General features: G+C 39.7%; 1 protein-coding gene and 1 long non-coding RNA gene across 2 annotated transcripts; one reads left to right on the top strand and one right to left on the bottom strand.

Annotated features, from left to right (window-relative positions):
- Positions 1-6,045: 6,045 nt before the first annotated feature.
- On the bottom strand, positions 6,046-18,782 carry LOC148376812 (spindlin-1-like). The gene is made up of 5 exons (XM_088350419.1): positions 18,676-18,782; positions 17,028-17,069; positions 13,794-14,053; positions 10,275-10,508; positions 6,046-6,734 (listed from the first exon to the last, which is right to left on the bottom strand). The coding sequence occupies exons 2-5, from the start codon at positions 17,045-17,047 to the stop codon at positions 6,529-6,531; spliced, it is 720 nt and encodes a 239-aa protein (XP_088206545.1). The 5' UTR covers positions 17,048-17,069; positions 18,676-18,782; the 3' UTR covers positions 6,046-6,528.
- On the top strand, positions 18,346-22,964 carry LOC148376811 (uncharacterized). The gene is made up of 3 exons (XR_015852304.1): positions 18,346-18,730; positions 22,153-22,233; positions 22,478-22,964. It is a non-coding gene; the product is annotated as an uncharacterized LOC148376811 (long non-coding RNA).
- The last annotated feature ends 1,899 nt before the right edge of the window (positions 22,965-24,863 follow it).

Below are 24,863 nucleotides of genomic sequence, written 5' to 3'. Positions count from 1 at the left end.
TAATTAATAGAGGAAAACCCATTTTAAAAACAAAAACACTTGTGCAGTAAAACCCCAAAAATAGCATAAATTCAAAAGTTTCAGCAATTTTAATCACTATCTAAACTAAATATTAGTATTTAGGATTTAGTATTTATTCATATCTTTTGTGCCTTCACGTAAATGACCGGATAATAATAAACAGGTATACGTGACAAAAAGTTATGCATAAGAATATGAAATGATGTGCATTTCTATAGCTTATTAGGGGTTCAGTGTCTTACCCAAGGACACTTCGACATGTAACACGGACGAGCTGGGATTCGAACTGGGATCCCTTGATCCCAAGACGAGCGCTCTACCTCCTGAGCTACTGCCGCCCCAACAAGACACATTTTCTCCGTTACATTGGGCTACATTGAAGCCGTTACTTAAATCCAGAGGTGGCTAGTAACAAGATACATTTTGGGATTCGAACTGGGATCCCTTGATCCCAAGACGAGCGCTCTACCTCCTGAGCTACTGCCGCCCCAACAAGATACATTTTCTCCGTTACATTGGGCTACATTGAAGCCGTTACTTAAATCCAGAGGTGGCTAGTAACAAGATACATTTTTCTCCATTACATTGGGCTACATTGAAACTGTTACTTAAATCCAGAGGTGGATAGTAACAAGTTACATGAAATGATCTGCATTTCTATAGCGCTTTTCAAGTCAAGGACTTCCCAAAGCGCTTTACAATGTGCTCCACATTTCCCAATAGCGGCCTTGCAGCTATGTAAGGCGCTAACCTGTTTATTGGGGGTATTAGGGGTTCAGTGTCTTACCCAAGGACACTTCGACATGTAACACGGACGAGCCGGGATTCGAACTGGGATCCCTTGATCCCAAGACGAGCGCTCTACCTCATTAAAACGTGATCATTATTATTTTGGCTGATACTAGGAGACCATTTTACCTTTTTCAAAAAAAATGAAGAACAAAACGAGACGCTGGTGGAGTGGCCATGTCTCCCTCCAATGTTTCTTTTGAAAAGAAAATATCAAATTAAATATACGATGCCATTCAGGGCAGTCTGCAGATGGAGGCCGTGCTGAGTTTTTTTTTTCCTTTTTCAAAAATCGAAAAGCGGTGAGTGGCTTATGTTGCTAGGCAACACTTAAGAGTCAAGCACATTGCTTCGTTGGCCCGTATGAATGATTTTCAAGGTTTTTCTACGGGGAGGTCGGCTAATAACAATAATGGGGGGGGGGCGAGAAAATAAGAGAGAGGGGGAAAGATAGACTATTTCAGAGATGGCTTGAGAGAGAGAGAGAGGTGGAAGGATGAATGAAGAGATGAATGGTTGGATGGGTGGATGAAGGGTATGATGGAGGGAGAGATGGATGTATTGAGAGAAATAAAATGAGATGGAGAGAGGGATCAGTCAATGACTAGGTTGAGAAAGGTAGAAGGATAAATGGAGAGAGAGATGGGTGGATGGGAAAAGATAGTTGGAGAGAATGATGGAAAGATGGATTGATTGAGCAAGAGATGGATAGAGAAAGACACCTAGATGGTCTGAAAGATGGAGAGCGAAATGGAGAATGATAGATGGGTAGAAAGAGTGATATATAGATGGATAGAAGAGAGAGAGAGAGATGGATCGATGGATAAGTGGTTGGACACCTGGATCAGTGGATGGGTGGATGGAGGGTAAATTGGAAGGAGAGATGGAAAGAGATAGACTGACATATGGCGGGAGAGAGGGGTCGGTCGATGGCTAGGTTGGGAGAGGTAGAAGGATAAATGAGAGAGAGATGGATGGATGGAAAAAGATAGATGGAGAGATGGATGGAAAGATGGATTGATTGAGCAAGAGATGGATAAAGACAGCTAGATGTCTGAAAGCTGGAGAGCAAAATGGAGAACGATAGATGGCTAAAAAGAGCAATACATGGAAGAGAGAGAGAGAGATGGATGATGGATGGATGAGTGGTTGGACAGTTGAATGGGTGGATGGAGGGTGACATGGAAGGAGAGATGGCGAGAGACACATGGATGTATGGAGAGAGATGGAACCAGATATGGAGGAAGGGAGGGATCGGTCGATGGTTAGGTTGAGAAAGGTAAAAGGATAAATGGAGAGATGGATGGATAGAAAAAGATAGATGGAGAGATGGATGGAAAGATGGATTGATTGAGCAAGAGATGGATAAAGACAGCTAGATGTTTGAAAGATGGAGAGCAAAACGGAGAACGATAGATGGGTAGAAAGAGCGAGACATAGATGGATGGAAGAGAGAGAGATGGATGGATGGACAGTTGAATGGTGGATAAGTGGATGGAGGGTGAGATGGAAGGAGAGATGGCGAGAGACATGGATGTATGGAGGGAGATAGAACCAGATATGGAGGAAGGGAGGGATCGGTCGATGGTTAGGTTGAGAAAGGTAGTAGGATAAATGGAGAAAGAGATGGATGGATGGAAAAAGGTAGAGGAGAGATGGATGGAAAGATGGATTGATTGAGCAAGGCATGGATAAAGACAGCTAGATGTCTGAAAGATGGAGAGCAAAATGGAGAACGATAGATGGGTAGAAAGAGCGATACATGGAAGAGAAAGAGAGATGGATGGATGGCTTGATGGATGGATGAGTGGTTGGACAGTTGAATGGGTGGGTGGAGGGTGAGATGGGAGGAGAGATGGAGAGAGGTAGAACGAAATATGGAGGGAGAGATGGATCAGTCGATGGATAGGTTGAGAGAGGTAGAAGGATGAATGGAGAGAGAGAGAGATGGATAGATCGAAAAGGATAAATGGAGAGATGGATGGAAAGATGGATTGATTGAGCAAGAGATGGATAAAGACAGCTAGATGTTTGAAAGATGGAGAGCAAAATGGAGAACGATAGATGGGTAGAAAGAGTGATGGATGGAAGAGAGGGAGATGGATGGATGGATGGATGAATGGATAAGCGTTTGGACAGCTGGATGGGTGGATCGGTAGAAGCAGGGTGAGATGGAAGGAGAGATGGAGAGAGAAATGGATAGATGGAGAGAGATACAAGAAGATATGGAGGGGTAGAGGGATAGGTTGAGAGAAATAGAAGGATGAATGGAGAGAAAGATGGATGGATGGACATGAAAAAGATGGATGGAGATAGATAAAGAGATGGAGGGAAAGATAGATCGATTGAGCGAGAGATGGATAGACAGAGATAGCAAGATGGATGGAAAGACGAAGAGCAAAATGGAGAATGATAGATGGGTTGAAAAAGCGATACATAGATGGATGAAGAGGAAGAGAGCGATGGATGGATGGAAAGTGTGATGGATATAGACAGAGAGAGATACTGTAGATTAAGATATATAGATTAATGGAGAAAGATGTTGAAAGCGAGGGATGGAGAGTTGGATGGAAAGATGGATGGAGAGAAAATGGATGGATTGAGAGGGAGAGGAAGAGAGAAAAAGAGTGAGAGAGAGCGAGAAGACAGGTTAATCAATGGAGACAGAGCGATAGATGGATGATGAATGGAAGGATGGAGAGAGACAGAGAGAAAAAGAGAATTAAAGAGAAAGAGAGAGATAATCAGGTAGAGAAAGAGAGAGAGAAAGAGAGAGATGGAGCGGAAAAGGGGGGCAGTGTCCACCCATGGACATGCTCTGCCCACCCAAAAAAAAAAAACTGGATGTGGTGGTGGAATCAGTCGGAATTTTTTTTTAAAAAAGACTGACAAAAGAAGAAAAAAAGAAAGAGACAAACCAAAACAAAATTACGACAAAGCAAGAAAAATTGAAGATGAAAAACAAGAAAAAAAAGAAAAGGCTAGGATAAAAACAAACTAAATCGGAAACAAAACACAAAAAAGACAAAAGGAGAAAAAAAGAAAAATAAAGCGAGAAAAAATAAATAAAAACCTTGGAAAAAAAAGATACAAAAAAATAAATATGAACGAAAGAATGAAAACTATATTTCGAACATTAAAAAATAAAAACAGGCCAAAAACAATGACTCAACAAACCGCAGCTCGTTTTTCTCTGGCACTTCTCTCCTCCATTTTGACACCAGTGCTGTAGATGGATTGTGGGTGGAGTCGGATGTTTGCATATTCTCACCACCTTTACTCAATATATTACAAATAATAGGCTGCATTAAAGAATGAATACGAATATGAAAAATCTACAATAATACTTGGGGCCTTCTCTCGTGCGTCTGATACCCCCCCCCCCCTCATACTCATGTGGCTAGTATAAAAGATGGCATTTAATATAGGCAAAGAATTGAATTTAAGTCTTGAGGATCAGGCTAACAGTTTCGGCGAGGACTAGCAAGAATACGGTTTTCCATACCGAACGTATCGGAATGACATTTAGCGCGGGCGGCGGCCATCTTGAGAGGATGAGAGCGGATTTATGAGTTTATCTTTTCCCCTAGATGACATTTAGCGCTCGGAAATGAGTTCATATTATCACAAAAGACGCCATCGATTGTTTTCCCGACTCGTAATACGCCTGCTAAGCTAGCGCAGCTCCGCTATGGAAGCACGAAAGGGACTCAATTCAATTCATCTCTTTTTCAAAATAAAAGGGATGAAAACAGAAAATGATTTGATATGATTATTCGTTTTTAATACGCGTTCTTACTGTTCTTACAAATCTATTAAGTCAGGGGTCTCAACCTCAATGGAGTGGCCGCCAAAGCTAAAAAAAATTAGTTGTTCTTAAAGGGACAGTGTTTTGTATTCGCCCACCAGATGTCGCTGTCGTGTGCCGTGCAACCGAGGAAGACGACAAACGACGGAGACTAAAATGGACAAAAAGTAGCCTTTTTTTCCAAATTTTTACCCAGCCTTATCAAAGAAAGTAAAAAAGAAGGAAAAAAGTTGTTTTTTAAATAAAAAGGAATAAAAAATAGGGAAGAAAAAAAAAGAGGAAAAGAAGGCAAACGGGAATCATAAGAAAAGGAGGGGAAAAGACAGCAAAAAAGGAAAATGAAAGAAAAAAGAAAGGAATTATGAAGAGAAAAGGAAAAAAAATGGAGGAAAATGCAAGTTTCTTTTTTCGTTTTTTTTTCTGTCACGGTTGCCCATGTGGCGCCAGCTGCGGCTCATTAACAGATTGGCTTTCCGCCTTTTTAAGCTCAGTGCTTTCACTCTTTCTTGGTCAGCCCGTCAACGAACTTCTGCCCCGCAAGACGTGGGTTTCGACTCCGTCCTGTTTCCTGTTGGTATTTCCAGTCCGGTATTGTTCCCGTTTATTTTGTCCTGTATAATATCGGTTTACAGTTTCGTCCCCGTCTATTTTTGTCCTGTTTATTATTTTCTCCTGTTCTCGTTCCCGTCAAGTTTGTCCTGTTTTATTTCAATATGCTGATTCATTATCTATCCTGTCTGTCCCGTCCTGTCCGGTATCGACCCAATCTGTCTGATATCAACTCGGGCAATTGATATCGATCTGGTCGACCTCTGGCTTCCTATCATTTCACGCCAGACCGCTGCCTAACATGCATGACTCCCCATTTCCCGTAAAATAAAAGGCTTGTGTGAGTAAGGTCACGCGTTTGGGTCCTGGTCCTGTTCTGGTTCATGACAGGATCTTTATCATTTTATTGTTTATTTTTGTTTAATAGTTGGCTTTCTTTCTATTTAAGCTCAGTCTGTCAACAAATCTCTGCCCCACGAGACGTGGATTTTGACTCTGTCCGGTTTCCTGCCTGCATTTCCTGTCCTGTACCGTTCCTGTCTAGTTTTGTCCTGTTTATTATTCTCTCCAGTTTTCGTTCCCGTCTAGTTTGTCCTGTTTAATTTCGATATCCTGTGTTGATATCGATCCTGTCAGTCGTCCTGTCCGGTATCGACCCCATCCGTCCGATATCTGCTTGGCAATTGGTATCGCTCTCGTAGGCCTCTGGATTCCTGTCTTTCCACGCCAGACCGCTGCCTAACGTGCATGACTCCCCATTTCCCGTAAAATAAAAGGCTTGTGTGAGTAACGTCACGCGTTTGGGTCCTGATCCAGTTCTGGTACATGACAGTTTAAGGCAAAACCTCAATCATTTACAAAGAAAAAGGAAAGAATAATGTTTTTGAAACACCTTTGATTATTTTTCATAAAAATGATTCAAGTCATATTTACAAAACAACATTTCATGATGACATTAAAAATATCGCGCAATTTAGTTACACTAAATGATTGGCTCGGGAAACAAAGAGGATTCAATTGCCGATTTAACATAAATAGCAAAGAGCACAAACACTGTCGAAGCAGACGGGAACACGGCCGATAGCGAGTAGAAAACGTTCCGCCGCGGGGATAGAATACGTTTTTTTTTTCCGAAACATCGGGAAATGATCGGTGACGCCGTCAAATTCAAAGAGAAAGCGCACGACGGTCAAATACCTCAGAGGACGAAATAGAATACAACGATTTGGAGAAAAAGTGGAATTTGGCCCAGACGGGGAGGAAAAAGTCGGCCGTCTTTTTCACCGCACGGGCCTCGGGAACCGGAGAGCGCCCTCCGGTGGCGCCTCGGGGGAGGGGGCGGAGTCTCATCCAATTTTTTCTTAGGTGGTCTTGACCAGGTCGTAGACGTGGATGTGGACGTCGTCGTCGTACTTGATGTAGTAGACGGTGGGCTTGGCGGGAACTTGGTAGATGACCAGGCCCGTCCGCTTCAGACCGTTGTCCGTCACGTACTCCACCTGTTTTCCTACCAGGCTCTCCGGTTCCTCGCCCGGTTTCCGGTCCGCCGGGAGGAGGTGCTTGTTCTCTGCGAGGAAAAAAATCAGCAGAACCGATCGGTTAAATAATATGAAGAACTATGATATTCAAGGTTTTTCATGGGCAAATTCAAGCACTTTCCAGGACTATTTTAAATTTTTCCAGTACCTTTGAAGGAAGAAATCAAGCGTTGAAGAACTTTGATGACTAAAATAAAGTCGCTATCTTGCTGCTGGCACATACTTTTGCGCCGTTCCTACAGATGATCTAAATCAGGGGTGTCAACTCATTTTAACTGAGGGGCCACACGATTGAACAAACATTCTGTCGGGGGCCGGGCTAGTAGATTAAAGAGAAGGAAAAAGAGGGATAAAGAAAGAAGAGAAAGAGGGAGGGAAAACGAGAGAGGGCGGGACAAAGAAAGAGAGAGAGGGAGAGGGCGTGAGAAACAAAAGATAAAAAGTCGTGAGAGAGGGGGAAAAGAAAGGGAGAGGAAGAAAGAAATCCAAAGAGAAATAGAAAGACAGAAGGAGAGAAAAGAGAAAAGAAAGCGCCAAGGGAAGGAAGAGAGAAAGAGAAAAGAGAGAAAAGGAAAAAAAGAAGTAAGAGCAAAAGAGGTTAAAAGACACAGAGAGAGAAAGAGACAAAGAGAAACAAAGGAAGAGAAAAAGAGAGACACAGAGAGTGAAAGAGACAGAGAGTGGGAGAAAGGGGTGGAGGAGAGATAGAGAGAGAGAGAGAGACAAAGAAATCCAAATAGACAGAAAGAGAGGAGAGAGAAAAGAGAAGGATAGAAAGAGAGAAAAGGAGAAAAGGAGAAAGAGAGAAGGGCAAAGCAAGAAAGTGATAGAAAGAGAGAAAAGAGAGACAGAAAGAGAAGAGAGGAGAGAGAAAAGAGAAGGATAGAAAGAGAGAAAAGGAGAAAGAGAGAAGGGCAAAGCAAGAGAGAGATAGAAATACAAGTAAATCAAGTAAAAAAAAAGAAATAAATACAAGTACAGCGTTTGTGCGAGGCACCTGGCTTTGTTGTTGACATATTTCAACCTGCAGCTTGTTTATCTCTTGCGCTTCTCTGAGTGTTGTCTCGCGGGCCGGATTCAATCCCTCAGCGGGCCTGATCTGGCCCGCGGGCCGCCTGTTTCACACCTGTGATCTAGGACATTTGGCTGCTCAATGGGCTGCTATAAACTGACATGAATTCTGCCTCAATGATGCTAGTGCAGCTTTAATATGTCACACTTGTTTACAAAGATGGAAAGTGCTCTATAAGTGTTGGGTGATAATGGATTTTATTAAGGAACACCAAAAAAGTACTGTAAAGTATGTAGAAAACGCAGAAAAATGAGCCCAATTTGGACTCATATGAATGACATTGCCTTCAATCTGAGAGACTGCTAATTTTCTCTTTACTTATTTAAATCGATATTCTTTTGCACGTTTTTCCGCAGATGTGTGTCTAAGTTGGTTAAAATAGAATTGTAAATCATATATTTTTTTTCACAATTAATTGTTTTTTTTTATAGCACAGATGAGTTATTTTTGATTTGTATTTTCTTTTGCATTTTCAGAGATTTCGTTTTGTTGTTCAACGTTAAATCTGTCCAGTGTGTAAAAAAGCTAACACTGTTTTGTATTTTAAAATTTTTTTGGGTAGACCTGTGGATATTTTATCGTGGAGCAGCCTGAGCAATATGCCCCAAAATATGTACAACAAGATGCAAGGGGTCTTCATTATCTTCATCAGCGTACAAAACAGAGGTCTCATTCGTCTTCAGGGACAATTGGCTTTTTATGTCCTAATACAGCATCCCCTGCACGTGTTTATCTCAAAATGCACGCTACCAGACAGAATGTTTTGTCCTCTTTCCACTTTCATAATTTCCAAGAACTGTTGGGGTCGGCTTGACCGCATGTTCCCCTCCAAGAAAACTTGGCAAAGAAGAACATCATTCCTTCATTGATAACATTCGCTGACATTTACACTCGGGAGAAACAAGCCGGGAATTTCCCTATTTAAACTAATGCGTTTTCCTTATGTCAGCTTGACTCCAATAATCCACAACAATTTTAATAAATATTTCATGCGTTATGCAGAGATCCCCTGCAAAACCAATAAAATAACCAATTACTAAATAATTTAGTGCCTAATGTTTAGATACAATAATGTTAAAAAACAAAAAATCTGAGGAGCTGTTTGCAGTGAAAAGACTCTTCCCAGTGAAGCGGAATCAAAGAGCCAGTTTTCTAAATAGAGCTGTCTTCTTGCGTGTGACCAGTAGGGGGCATGACACGTCATATGATGCCATCATGACAAACCATCAAAGCAGGGGTGTCGGCATCATTTTCACACACTTTTTATCTTGTGTAAGGAATTTGATTGGCCAACCAATGTGTCAATCCAACCAATGTGTTTTTTGTCCCGTCTGACAAATACACTTTGAAATACTTTCTATCCTATGGTTGTGGGTTTTAACGCACAAAAATGCGTTTATTCGAGGAATTGACTCCTTGCCCTGAAGAATTCTCGTGCCGGCGTGATGAAAGGGCCCTATCGTGGATGCAGAGCCGGAGCTAGCGAAGTGGCTAGCGGCGTTATAAGCCTTCGGTACAGTCCGTAATCACGGTAAATGTGAAGTTCTCAACCAAATAAGACCGACGAACTGACTGTGCTGGTGAAAAACATCAAAGCGTACAGGGAGTGCAGTTTGCCGTCTTTTACGGAAACGTGGTTCACGTCTAGCATCCCGGACGCTAACGTGGAGCTACCCGGCTTCAACGCTGTTAGACGGAGACACAAAAGCCTGCGGGAAGCAGAGAGGAGGCGGACTCGCTATCGACGTGGACACGAGGTGGTGTAACCCTGGGCACAAAGATTTGCATCTGCTACAGGGACGTTGAACTTTTGGCCTAGCGTGTAACATCATCCACTCCGCTGTTGCTAAACTACGAACACAGCACCCTGAGGCCAGCTTGTTAATCTATGGGGACTTCAATCACGTGACTCTGGATACAACACCGCCTGCTTTCTTTATTATTTTATTTTTCAACACAAGGATACTGCTGGAAGTGTAAATTTCCCTACGGGGATGAATAAAGTATCTATCTATCTATCTCAATCCACATTTGAATCGCTTACCATTGGCTAAGGAATTTTGAAGCCAAATTGGTCATTACAGGGTCTTTTTTTATAATACAGACCTTCCGAAGCTGTCACAGGCTAAGGACCGTTAAAAAAAGTTTACAATTGGCCAAGAGCGGTGTCAATCAAAAGGTCAGAGGCTAACAGCTATCCCGGAAATCTCTCCAGAGTAATGAAGCCAAACACGAGGATCATACAGACGAAATTTGCGTGAGGATGAATTCACCTCTGAGCTATATGTTCTCATGAAAAGGGCCTTACCTGGCTCGCAAACCATAGGTTCCAGACCCCTGGGCTACCGTTCTAAAAAATAGGACAACGTGGCCTCCTCTTTTAAAGGGGGATGTATACACGCTCGCTTCCTTTGAAAGTTGACCAATCACGGTGGTTTTACGCCTAGAGTCCAACCGTCCAACCAGAGACCGGAAGGGGATGTGGGTTTTCCCGTACCTGATTCAGGAAGAACTCGCAGATCTCCGTCCTTGTAGTCGTCCCAGAGCTGGTACATGTAGAGGACGGGGTCCTTCTCGTAGGTGATGTAATACCAGTGGGTCATGACGGGGGCCCGGGACAGCACCATGCCCCTCCATTCGTTTTTCTCCCCGTCCTCCTTCTCAAACAGATGTTCCACCGCCCGGCCGACCAGCTCCTCCGCCCCGGGGGGCACCCGGATTTTGTTGTTCACTGCGGGGAGAAGAGGGGTGGGGTTAGGATGCGGTACAGGACAATTTCCTTTTAGTGGGGCACAGACCCCCCCTATCAGGGATCTCGAAATCACAGCCCAGGGGCCGATAGCAGCCCCGGATGATAGTTTGAGGACCCCGCCTTCATATAAAAGTTAAAAGAAGCGTGTATTATTTCGCTGTATTCTGTCATGCCAACGAACACAAGTGCTAAAAGCACAACAGAAGAAGATAAAACACCCAAACTCAAAGTAACCGAAATACATCTTCTTAGTTACTAAGAAGATATAAAAAAAGAAAAAAAGAAGAAAAAAAGAAAAGGACAAAAAAGAGAAAAAGAAATGAAAAAAAATGAGAGAAAGAATAAAAAAGACTATTAAAAAAGGGAAGAAGAAAAGGACAAAATAGAAAAAAATGAGAAAAAAATGAGAGAAAGAATAAAAAAGACAATTAAAAAAGGGAAGAAGGAAAGATCAAAAAAGAAAAAGGAAGAGAAAAAGAAAAATGAAAAAAATGAGAGAAAGAAAAGACAATTTTAAAAAAGGGAATGACAAAAAAGAAAAAAAGGGAAAAAGAAAAATGAAAAATATCAGAGCAAGAATAAAAAATACAATAAAGAAGGGAAATTAAAAAAATAAAGTCAAAAAGTAAAACTCAAGAAAAAAGGAAAATAAAAATGAAACAAATAAAAGAGACGAATAAAAAAAGTCAAGGAAAAAAGAGAAAATGTAATTTTTTGATTCCTTTCTATCATTTCTCTTTTTCTCCCCTCAGTTTCCCCTTTTCTGCTTTCTTTCCCCCTACTTTTAATCACGGATGCTAACGCCGTAGCATATCTAGCTATTTGAAAGTTATTGTGCTACAAAGTTGTGCCCCCAAATATGAATTTGACCCAAAACCTCACCATGCTTTCCGCGTTTCCGTCCGCCATGGTGTGTTGGTTTCTACGCTACGTAAAAAGAACATGGGAACCGAGCAGCTGCCAGAGAATTCTCGAGTTGAAAATGAAAAAAAAGGAGAAGCGTCATGCTCAAACTCTGCCCTGAATGAAAGCCAGCTTTGCAGGGCTCACCTCACTTTAGACCTGATGTATCTCTATAGCTTTCTTTGAGCAAAAAAAAAATAAAATAAAATGTACTTTGAGTCCTTTTCAGCAGAATAGATACTGGTGCAGAAAATCAGGTCCATCGTTAGTAATACATTAAGATTAATAGCTATTGGCGCTAGCATGGCTCAGTAGATCTCTTTAATTAAAAAAAAAAATTCCGAGACACTACTGAAGGATTTTATACATTTTACTATAAAGGATTTTATACAATTAAATACAAGTTACATTTATAGAGTGCAATGAAGATTTTCACTGAGTGGCCGTCAGGTCACGCTGTTCCAAATGCGGAATGTTTTGGCTGGGGAATTTTGATAACAGTAGGATCTGAACCATAAGAGGACGTTTCCTGAGAGACCAATCCATTTTTCCAACCGTTCTAGTAAGATATTATGGTCCACTGTGTCAAAAGCAGCACTAAGGTCCAGCAGCAGCAAGAGTGATGAAGCGCCAGAGTCCATTGCCCGTAGGAGATCATTGGTTACCTTAATCAGAGCTGTCTCAGTAGAGTGGTTAGCCCTGAATCCCGATTGCATTGATTCAAAAAGATTGTTCTCGGATATGAAATCATTCAGCTGCTGTGCCACTACTTTTTCAAGTACTTTAGAAAGAAACGGTAGGTTTGACACAGGTCTATAATTACATAAGCTTTCTGGATCAAGGTTGGGTCGTTTCAGTGTGGGTTTAATAACGGCGGACTTAAAAGCCGCTGGAACTACACCTGAGGAGAGTGGTATGTTTATAATATTTAGAACTGAAGTTGCAAGGACGCCAAGGAGACCTTTAATAAGTGAACCTGGAAGCGGGTCGAACTGGCAAGTCGTCAGTTTGGCCGTATTCACCATCTGTTTAAGATTATCGAGTGACAGTTCACTAAAACGGGACAAATTCCCTGGACAGCCACCATGTCGTGCAAGACTGGTACAAAATGCCGCAGCGAGGCTTTTAACTAGGACAAAAAAGTCCGATCACATCACCCCAATTTTGGCTAACCTGCATTGGCTCCCTGTTAGCCTAAGATGTGATTTCAAGGTTCTCTTATTATTATACAAAATCATACATGGACTTTCCCCCTCATATCTTTCATATCTGATTTCCCCCTATGTTCCGGCCTGAAGCCTTCGTTCTGAGAGCGCCGGTCTTCTGGTGATCCCAAGAGCCAAGAAGTGTTCCGCTGGTTCGAGGGCGTTCTCCGTCCGGGCACCGGTGTTGTGGAATGCTCTTTGCCCTGAGATCCGATCTGCAACCTCAGTGGAAATGTTTAAATCCAAGCCTAAAACTCACTTCTACTCTATAGCATATGAATAACCTAAACTGCTCATGTGTAATAATCTGTGAAGCCCTTTGAGACTCTTTGTGATTAACGGCGTCACAAAAAAAAATGACTTGACTTGATTGTGACGGAGGACAGCAGGCGATGTTTTGAGAACAGGGCCCTGAAGATGTAGAAACGCTTTGCTAATAGGTGTTTTTTAGACATCGGGACGTTCTTCTCTGAGATGGTGTGGCCACGTGGGGGCTTTCATTGGCAGGCCCATGGGAGGTGCCGGCACACCAGCTTTCGGAAAAAAAACGTGGGCCGAAAGAAAGGCAGAAGATCGAGAGAGGAGGCTTGACGGAGACTCGAGCGACACTAATTCGGCCATAGATATAGATGACTTCGATTTAGCTCATTGTAACTCTATTTAGCCCCTGCGCGGGACTAAGGGGCTGGGTTTGGGAACCAGCAGCCAGTGTTTAAGGACTCGTGGCCGTCTCTCGTGGTTCGTTTGCCGGCTGCAATGGATGTCGCAATAATAAATAATACACAGATTTTGTCAACATTCCACAGCACCGGGGCCCGAATGGAGAACGCTCTCGAACCTGCGGATCTCTTCTTGGCTCTCGGGGTCACTAGTATTCCAGCATTTTCAGAGCGAAGGCTCCAAACCGGAACATAGGGGGAAATTAAATCTGAAAGATATGAGAGAGCAAGAAACCCTTGGAGATGGAGTTCACTAAGCTAAATTATTTGAGAAATGAAATCTGGCTTGGTGTGGAAATGCCGGTCTCATGATCATTTTTCCACCAAGAAAAGAGCGCGCATTGTTAGGAGAATGCAGGTCGTGTTTGGTTAATGGAGTCAGATAACTCATTCGAACAATTTGGTAAACGATGCATTTATTTCCTGACGCTACGTACCGACTTTCTCGGCCAAGAGTTGAAGGTTGGAAACCCGGCTGTCTTTGAAGAGTTCGATGCCGTAGACGCAGTCGAAGCCGTCGTACTTGACCATGTAGAGGGCGCTGTTGACGGTCAGGCGCTCCAGCACCGTCCCTTTCCATTTGGTCACGTTGCCTTTTTCCCTCCAGTTGTGCTGGATCCTGCGACCCAGCAGGTTGTCCGGGTCGGGGCTCAGGGTGGAGGCCGAGCTTTCGCTCAACTCTTCGCTGCTACGCTTCCTGTCGGGGGAAACCTTGTGAAACGTCCGGTTTTCTGGACTATAAGGCGCACCCGAAACCCCCAACGTGGTTAGAAATTTGAATGTGCGCCTTACAATGCATTACAGTGGAACCTGGGTTTTCGAACGCCTCTCGGTTGGAACAAATCGGAGTCCGACCAAAAATTTCGAGAAATTCTTGCTTCGCGGTTCGGTCAAAAAATCGGAGTTCGAACGCCGGTAACGCGTGAGTGCGTACGCTAGGGTGCGATAATGAGCGGCATACGGGTGTAGATCGCTCTTTTCCTGACCGACTGTTATCGCGTGCGGACGTGCTTCCTTTTGCTTTCGCTTTACATATCGGTCAACGAAGTGTTTTAGCCACTAATTATGCCTCCGAAGAAAGTCAAGTGCTAGCAGCAAAGTTGCTACGGGTGAAAAAAGAAAAGTAGTGCGTACAACTATTGCATTGAAGAAAGAATTACCGTATTTTCCGCACTATAAGGCGCACCTAAAAGTACAATTAGCCTGGGTTAGCTTTGTTTACGTTAAACATTCAGGGTGTTGGAACGGAGCCCAACTTTCAGGGTGTTGGAACGGAGCCCCTTTTCCAATGAACCGCTCACCACTTGTTGTGGAGACCCGGGTGCTAAATGACTTGTAATCGACCTGTTTTTTTTATGTTAAACATTGAAGGTAAACATTCAGGGTGTTGGAACGGATTAAAACGATTTACATTATTTTTAATGGGAAAAATGATTTCGGTGATCGAACAAATCGGTTTTCGAACAGGGTTCTGGAACGGATTATGGTCGAGAACCGAGGTTCCACTGTATATCAGTGTCTGAAACTCTTGACAAGAAGTTATCGGACACCAGGGCAGACTGTGAAAAGTTGCCTGCCCAGCCATAAAGTTACCGGCCCCATTTTTCACAACTTGAAAAAAAATAAGACGACTCATCGCAAAAAAAGCCATTGTTGCAAAGTATTGAGGATAGATAATCAAAATGTATAACAGAACAACACTTTAAAATTAAGTTGATTATAAATCTACTTCTAACATTCATTGCATGGATATGACATGGCTGTTTTCCATCTGCCATCAGTATGTACCTGTATTGACTCTTCTTCATTCATGCAATGTTTGCTTCAAGCCACGTGAACTCCTTTTTCCACCATGCTTTTCAGGTACCTTTACGTTTTGTAGCGTCATCAATTTTGTTAGCTTCTTTTGAATCTTTCTTCTGGGGCTGAGGTTTTGGCTTGATTCCTAACCACTTATACATTTTTAATGTGTTCTCTCTGCGTTTACTTTGGACAATGATATGCAAATGCTCGACCTTGTAACGCTCGGGAATGTCCAGAAGCAGGAAGTTATTCGATGCGGGCTTCTGATTGGCTGCTGAGTATGCAAATTGCCAAACGAACCGAAATTCCGAAATTTCCAAACCGAACGAAGATTTCAAAATCGGAATAAAGCAAACGTTTGATATGAAAAATATAAAAAAATGAACAATAAAAACGAAAGATTTTCTTTTTCTTTCTTGAAAAAGTTGTCGGCCACCCGGGCTGAGACGTTGTGTAAATTGTACGCCCGACGTAAAAAATGCACGCCCCGGGCGTCCGGGCAGACGTTATTTCAGACACTGATTATATACTGGAAAATACATTTGATATAATGAGGAATACATGATTATAAATGAACGATACTGCATACGGTAACTGTTCTGTCTTTGGGAAACATTTAGAATGCCCCTTTATGGTTAGCATGTTAATTGTTTGTTGCTAAAGCGCAACAAATGTGCAGAACTTGGATGCCGACTTCCTATTTTATACACTGTTTTATCTTTTGTAAAGTCAAATATACTTGTTCTAAGATCTGACTTCAGCGTTTGAGGGCAAACTCAACTGTCGTGAACCGCACTTTATCTTTGCATGTGCCTTTCCTTCCATTCTGTGCAGATAACAATGATTTATCACCTCGCCTGTAGTGGGGGAAAATGTGCCTGGCATGTCCTATCACCCTTCCTCCCATTCTTCAACCATGGTTGGGAAATTTGCATCGACGACGGTGCGGACCAATCAGCCAGAGGCTTGGTCATGGGGCGTGAACAATTCATCGGCATGAATTATAACAGAGGAACACCGGGAAACCCCCTCGTCTTTCTACACGCGATTGTAATTGGCAAGGGAGAAAGATCTGATTCTTTGATTCGGCTAATAAATTAATATGTGGACTATACTATACTCAATAACTTCTCTGACTTTTGGGCATGCTCCAACTGTAAGGGATTACACAAGACACGGGAAGTGTCTTCGGAGTCAGATTTCAGTTAACACCCAATGTAAATATCTTCTGCCTCTACATGCCCACACTTTCTTATGTAAATATTGTGTCAATTATCTTTCTATCTTTTTTAAATTGTTTTTTGTCCTCACAGTAAAATGTGGCCCTGGAGTGCCACTTCCAATTTCGTTTTCACAATATGTTCAACCCATTTTGTAACGATGATAATAAAGGTATATTCTATTTTATTCTAAATTTATTTAACGACACTACCTCCTAGATACATGCACACACACACGCTTTTCTAAACCAGACTTCTTAAAATCTCAATATTAGCGCTTTTGATTCACAGTCATGTCGAGATTCAGGAGTTAGCAGAGCTGCCGCTGTTTACTCCGGTATTCTTCCTGCTTCGCTGGCTCTGCCCCCAGTCTCTCATCCAATCAGAAGGCATGGGGTGGGTAGCGTCATAGGGAGGGAGAGGCTTGGCTGCATCTGAGCCTAAATAATCCAGTTTTAAATATATTCAATGTGCCCGTCTGATAAATAAAATTGCTGATACCGATATCCTTGCTCATAATTGGCCTGACCAATCAATGCTTATGGTGCATCCCTGGTCTAAAACCTACCTAGTGCATTTTTTGTTGGAGGTAAAAAAGCAAAGTAAAAAATCTTCAGCATTATGCAAATAAAATAAAAGTGAAATTACCTGGCCCGCTTTTTTGACATGTTTCCATAAAGTCGCACAACTCTTAAAACACACACAAAAAAGAATAGTAGTTAGTGATCATGAGACTTTTCTTTGAACTACCTGCAAATGATTGACCAAACTTTTCTGTTATGTACAAAACTTCTTTTTTCCATTTAAATAAAGAATTATATTTTAAAAAGACAATTGAATAATGGAGATATGTTTTCTTCTCACATCACAACCAACATTGTTGCTTATAAATGTAAACATTCCTTAAATCCTTATTAAAATGCATTATTTGTATGTATATATATATATATATATATATATATATATTTTATTTAATAGAATATTTTCAAAGTAAATAGCAATTAAGGAAAAATACTTTTTACCCCATTTTTAAACAATAAAAAGAAGTTTATTTTCACATTAAAATGTTAATTAAAAAAATTCGAATTAAAAAAATAATTAAAACATTTCAAATTAAGTTCCAAAACAATATTTTCATGTTTTACGTGTTGCAATTAGATACATATTGTAAAGATTCATAATACAAGATATAGTAAAAAATAAGTTGTTTTTTACAAATTAAAATGTAAATATTCCGTAAATACAAAAACAAATAAATATATATTTTTTAAAAATTAAAAAAAATAATAATTATATATATATATATATATATATATATATATACATATATATAATAGAAGAAACAAAGGCATATTTTCAATTAATGCTTTGCATTTATGGGATTGGACAAAGTTAATTCAAAAAATCCTATGGATTTGAAATAAAGCAATTAATTTTATTTTCTTACGTTTTGTGTTTATTAATAGTTGGTAAGAAAATGTAAATATTTTATAAATACAAAAAGACACACACACAAAAAGAAACATAGAAATGTTGATTTAAACATTCCATAAATATAAATAATAATTATACATTTTGGGGCGAGGTGTTTGTTTTATTTTATTTTTTTTTGTGGAATGTTTGCCGTGCAAAATGTAAACATTTCATAAATGCAAAAAAAGGAAGTTAAACATGTAGATAGTTTTTTCCTAGATTAAATTCTATAAATACAATAAATAATGATCTCTTAAACGAAAAATACGTTTTTTCCTTATTTTTTCTGACCACTGTCATTTAAATTAATGTAAAATAATCCTTCACTACAAAATGTAAAAAATGTAAACCAAAGCCAAGAAAATATGTTAAATCAATAAATTAATGAGAATTAATTAAACACTTATTGTCTAATTAATAATGCAAAAAGGCCAAATGCCCGGATGTAAACAAGGACTATAAAATGAAAATGCTAAAGCTAACTATTATGCTAACCTAGCAACGAGTTTGTACACATTACACAGCTTTGCCTCGTTATTGTATGTCCAACTTTGCCAAACGAGTTATAATTAACTTGACGCACTTCGCTAGGCGAAAAAAAGAAAGAAAAAGGCATAAGAACGCCGCTTCGACATTTTTTCTCCAAGTAAGCTAACTTGAACAAAAGGAAACCAAGGCATCGCCATGTAAGCGCTCTTTTTTTCCATCCGGGCTCTGGCTAGAATTTATTAGAGATACGACGCTGACGTTTAGTGGCAATAAATTCATACTTTGAAACATTTTGTCAAGGTAAAGCTGAAAGAAAAATATTTTTTTATCGAACCTGATCAATATTTCCACGCGTGTTTTCCTCTGAAGAGCGGATTCCACCACCGAAGGTAGGCAAAAAAAAAAAGGAAAACCAATGGAGCGACTACAGTTCCCAGACTGCATCACACTTACGTCATATATTTTGGGATATCGCGTTGCTCCGACGTCCTTAATAATTAGTTTTTTTTATTATATACTACATGTTTTTGTATTCCGATTTATTTAAAAAGAGGGTCGTTTCCTGAAAAAAATGTTGTTACATTTTAACAAATATTAGAATTAGTGAAAAGCCTTGATCCTGAAAAACAACAAATTCATAGTTTCTGTAAAAAGTGTGATTATTTTATGTTTGGACTGTAAATATCGTGAAACCTAAAAAATAAAATACAATATTTACTTGGGTGGTTCAGAAATTGTTACCCTATATGATATTTTTAAAATGAAAAGGACTACAATTTCTCGACTCTATCACGCAGGCGGCAGACCTGATGCATTCCGGGATATCCAGCTGCCTTTACGTCATTCTGTATTTCTATCTTTTTAATATACAGCTTTATTCCTATTACATCGTAAAATAAGACTCAAAATCGAGTCAATAAGGAAAAACAATGTAAAGACTACTATTCCCAGACTCCATCACGCGGGCCTCATGCATTCTGGGACTGCGCACTGCTTTGACGTCATTCTATTTTTTTCGTCTTTGATATCAATTTTTGTATTTTGATTTAATTTGAGAGAAAAAAAATTTCCTATTAGATTTTAAGAGTATTTTATGTGATAAATAACATAAATAATAATACAATTCACGAAATAATACAATCCAGCACATTTATAATTAATAGTTCATAGAGATAGATCTAAATATGTAACGCCTCTTAAAAATATTTTTGGGTTAAGGTTGAATACTATTTTAAAGTTTTTCAATGAATGAAACGTGTCATTTAGAATTTTTTAATATCTTAATAAAGGATGACATTGTCATTATGCCCATTTAAAATATAATCTGTCACTGGTTTACCCCTGCTGCATCAATTTTTGGCCATGATCCAAATATTTTTGTGTGTGTTTTTTTGCTATTTTTCCCCTTTTTTATTTTATTTTTATTTTATTTTATTTTGTTATTCAATGTGTTTGTCTTGATGTCGGTCACCCCTCTTGAGGGATATGACCAAGGTAGATAGATGGATAAATAAAATATATTCTATATAATTGTAATCATTTGTATATGATGGGGTTTCCATATTTTTTATCTTGCTTTTTTGTGTTCTCCACCTCCCTTTTGTCACCTTTTTCCCAATTGTAAGGACAATTGTGTGACATTTGTTCAAATGCTTCTGAAAAAACTAATCATGGGGACTATTTACATATAAATATTTGTTCCTCCCATGAACAAAGTGTTAGTGTTGATGTAATTTAGCCTATGTCAATTTGTGTGTGAAAGAATATCTAAAAATATTGGATTTTTTTATATTGCTGCTGTTAAACTACATTTAATTTATTTTAATTGCACTATTGTTACAATGCACTATTGTTTTCTATTGCATTATTATTATAGATCCTGTTTTCTAGTGAGTTTATGAAACATGCATAGAAAATGCACACTATTATCCCTAGATATTTTTTCACTTCTTGGACTTTGGAATTACAGATGTTCCCCTACATACGACCATTCGACTTTCATAAAACGGTAGATACGAACATTTTTTTGGGGGGGATGTCGAAAAATATCCTGGACATTGTAGGTGTTGTAGAAAATAAACTTGCATTTGTAGAATAGATTTGCATACATTTAGAAAGAAATGTAGAAAGACTTGCTTACAGTTGGGAGAAATGTTGTTTACATCTCGGGAAGGTCTCGGCGGACGAATTAGTATAAACAATCCTCCTTAAGGGAGGACAACAGATAACGGCAAAGGGCAAGGTGACATAAACTGGCATAAACTTAAAAACACTTCCGAATAAGGACGGAACCCTGGGCATGTACGCCTTCAGGCGTGAAAAGGGACGGGGCCAAACCGGGTACACGTGCTATGTTGAAAACTATAAAGACACACGCATATCTTGGATTCGCCGAGTCTCTTGTTGAAATTGTGTATCAATAAAAAAGAACTCCCTCTTACGTCATTTTGATTCCTGCATTCTTTGAACGCGTATGAGACGATTCAACAAATTGGTCTTATCTTCAACATAGGTTAGATTTTGTATTGTGTGCACCTTTTTCCGAGTAGAGGACAGTACCGTAGTGCTTCTTTCGGCCACTACTGGCGGGTGGCGCTGTGAGAGCTCACTCAGCATCCACCTCGAAGAAGAAATCTGCTTTCTCTTTCTAGTTGATGTGTAGACATTCTATCCTGTATCTCCAGCGCGCTAAGAACTTTGACATTTGTAGTGTTTAATATCTCGTGCATCCATACAATTTGGTTAATGTAAAGAAGAGCGAGCCGTTTCCTTGTAAATGAAAGTGGAATAAGAAAGCTTGATGCGGTCGAGAAAATAGTTGGATCTTTTTTTTTTTTGTCCACTTTTTACCACAGAGGAGGACCTCTTGAAGTGCAAGTCCCAAACGTAAACTAAACTTTATTTATCTTTATAGAGGGGGTGATTACCTCATTTGCCGTCCCTTTTCAAGGTTTCTTCATTTTCCTCATGTTGAGGTTTTTAAGTTTTTCCCTACCCTCATGTAGGTTGCAGATCAGGGGATGGTGTCATAATAACATGTAGTTTGCAGTAATCTGTGGTCTTCGCAGCCCTTTGAGACTCCTTGTGATTAAGGGCTATACTAATAAATATGACTTTACTGAGCTTTTTGAGTTTTTCCTTTCCCTCATGTCGGTTTTAGATCAGGGGATAGTGTAATGATAGTTTGTAGTTTGCAATAGTCTGTGGTCTGTGCAGGCCTTTGAGACTCCTTGTGATTAAGTGCGTCACAAATAAACACGACTTGACTTGATGTTTTTGAGTTTTTCCCTAACCCTCATGTAGGTTTTAGATCAGGGGATGGTGTAATGATAGTTTGTAGTTTGCAATAGTCTGTGGTCTGTGCAGGCCTTTGAGACTCCTTGTGATTAAGTGCGTCACAAATAAACACGACTTGACTTGATGTTTTTGAGTTTTTCCCTAACCCTCATGTAGGTTTTAGATCAGGGGATGGTGTCATAATAGTCTGTGGTTTGCAATAATCTGTGCAGCTCTTTGAGACTCTTTGTGATTAAGGGCGTCACCAATAAACATGACATGACATGTTTTATTTTGGAGTGCAAAGGAAAATCTCGTTGCATACAAAGTTTCACAATGTTGATATCAATGACAATAAAGTATATTCTATTCTATTCTATTCTGGTTCTATTCTCTTGTATTCTATTCTATAATATGTGAAAACATAAAGCCATAACCATAAATGTTGTTTTTGACAGAATATTTGTTTGACTGCTGATTTACATATGACGCGTACATTTATTAATCTCATTTTTTCTTTTTTTTCCATTTGAAGGTCATCTCCCAGAGCACTCCTGCATTAACGTTTCACCACCACTAGATGTCGCATGAACACAACATCTTCAAAAGACTGTCGGTGAGTGTGCATCATGAACAGTGTCAATTTAGTCATAAATAAATAGATAAATACGGAAACAAGAGCGGCCCACTGAGAAACGGTGTCCTTTTTGTGACCTCCATTGAAAATTAAGAAGCTGTTTTGCTCAAAAAAGGACAAATATAGATGGAATTATCATTTATTTTAGTTCATTTTTTTATTTCTTTGAAGCGTTTGTGAGCTTGCCGGTATTGTATTGACACAAAGCTGTCTGCTGTCCAAGGTTACCTTCATTTTTCCTTGTTTGGGATTAAAGAAAACCCTCGTCTCGTCTCCTCCAACCCTTTTACTGCAGTCAACCAAGATATACAATCGCCTTATTCAGTAAAGCTCCAGGAAATGACAGAAATCCGTTGTAAGGTGGTGAAGTAAAATTGCTATACAAAAAAAAAGTATATAGTATGTTCTGATTATGTGTATTATTTGTGTATAACAAAAAAAAATACAGATTTATTTACCTTTTGGTGTGACAAGATTTGAGATGGTATAGTGGAGTAGCGGGTGGATGCAGAGGTGGGCGGGGACAGCGGATTTCAACTAAAACTGATTTTAAAACTTCCGCTTGCGAGTATTGTTTCGCCCTGAGAATGCATGTGTCGAGGTCCGCAGTCAACAGCCGAAGGTTTTTTTTCGGCCCCTGATAAGATTTTGATTCATTATTGTATAATACGCCGGAAATTATTGTTTTTTTGCTGAATGTTACTTCTCCTTGCACTTAACTTTAATTGTAGATTCAAATAAAAATGGTTAAAAGACTTCACTTTGTGTGGATTGTCATGCCCTTGCTTTAAGGACATTGTGTCATATTTAGTGCCTCCTAGTGGTACACAATTTTACCATACATTGATATAAATACTAGGCCAAAATACATAAACGATCATGCTAATGTTAATTTTTATCCAAAAAAATCATGGGTGAAGAAATGTGTATTTCTTTTAAATTCTATAAACTCACATTTAGGTAGCCACCATATTTGTCTGGCATCCATCTGCCTCGCTGTGCTCTGTGGCACTGGCACTTGCTAGCACCAGACAATACAGTGCCATCTAGTGGTCAAATATTACACACTGGGGCTTTAATCACCTCCTCAGTTATAATCATAGCCCTGATCGTCGGTTGAATACATCCATGTAACCCAGCTAGGGTAGCCATTTGTGTGCCTTATTCGTACTTCTTGAACATCAGAAGCTTTGTTCCCATGGTTACCATGTTTTACTTCACCTTTATCGCCACTAAACGCTTTGGTACTCATGACGCCTAAATACAATCCAAAAAATAGTTTCGTATCACTAATGCGCAAAATTTTCGCCAAGCACACAAGATCCTGAACTAAATGAAAAGAGAAAGGGCCATTATGGGAGGTATTTTAGCCAATTGCACATATAAGCATTTTCATTTGGCAGGGACGTAAGCCAATAGCAGACCGGCATCTCATGGACCAATTGCAGACAGGCTTCTTAAAGACGTAACTTTTCATACGTAGAAAAATTAAAGTTTTTGAATTGTTTTTATGCTTTTGGGGTGTGAAATAATTCGCTGATGTAGTATCGCGGGGTGACTGCTGTGGCCATCATGTTTTACTTCTACCTTTATCACCACGACAAGCCTTGGTACCCATAAAAACAATAAAAAAGCTACAGTTTAGTATCACTAATGCACAAAGTCTTTGCTAAGCACACAAGATCCTGAACTGAATGAAAAGAGAAAAGGACATCATGGGAGGTATTTTAGCCAATTGCACACATAAGTCTTTTCATTGGTGACGTAAACCAATAACAGACCGGCATCTTATATGTCGTGGACCAATTGCAGACAGGCTTCTTAAGGACATAACCCATCATATGTAGAAACATTAAAGTTTTTGAAATTTGTTATGCCTTTGTGGTGTAAATAATGTAGTATAGCGGGGTGACTGCTGTGGATATCATGTTTTACTTCTACCTTTATCACCCCGACAAGCCTTGGTACCCATAATCCATAAATACAATTAAGAAAATTGCAATTTTGTATCACTAACCCACAACGTCTTTGCTAAGCACGCAAGATCCTGAACTGAATGAAAAGAGAAAGGGACATCATGGGAGGTATTTTAGCCAATTGCACATATAAGTCTTTTCATTAGGCAGTAACATAAACCAATAGCAGAGTGGCGTCTTATATGTCGTGGACCAATTGCAGACAGGTTACTTAAAGCCGTCATACGTAGAAACATTGAAGTTTCAGAATTTTTTTAATGGGGTTTGAAATAATTCGCTGATGTAGTATTGCGGGGTGACTGCTGTGCATATCATGTTTTACTTCTACCGTTATCACTACTACAAGCCTTGGTACCCATAGAACAAAAAAAAAATACAGTTTTGTATCACTAACCCACAAAGTCTTTGCTAAGCACACGAGATCCTGAACTGAATGAAAAAAGAAAGGGACATCATGGGAGGTAGTTTAGCTAATTGCACATATAAGTCGTGTGAAACAATTTGCTGATGCCTTGGTGATTATGTTTTTGTTTTTCCCTTTAGCATCATTGCATTGTTATATTTCAATAACTACAGGAAAAATCTTCTTACTCTTGGCAGAAATTTTTGTCAATGTTAAAGTACCGTATTTTC

Source organism: Urocampus carinirostris, chromosome 1 (assembly GCF_059441175.1).
Source record: "Urocampus carinirostris isolate Australia breed hairy pipefish chromosome 1, RoL_Ucar_1.0, whole genome shotgun sequence".
Classification (NCBI taxonomy): domain Eukaryota; kingdom Metazoa; phylum Chordata; class Actinopteri; order Syngnathiformes; family Syngnathidae; genus Urocampus; species Urocampus carinirostris.
Note: the sequence above shows the minus strand (reverse complement) of the source record. Positions and strands in the feature narration are given on the sequence as shown.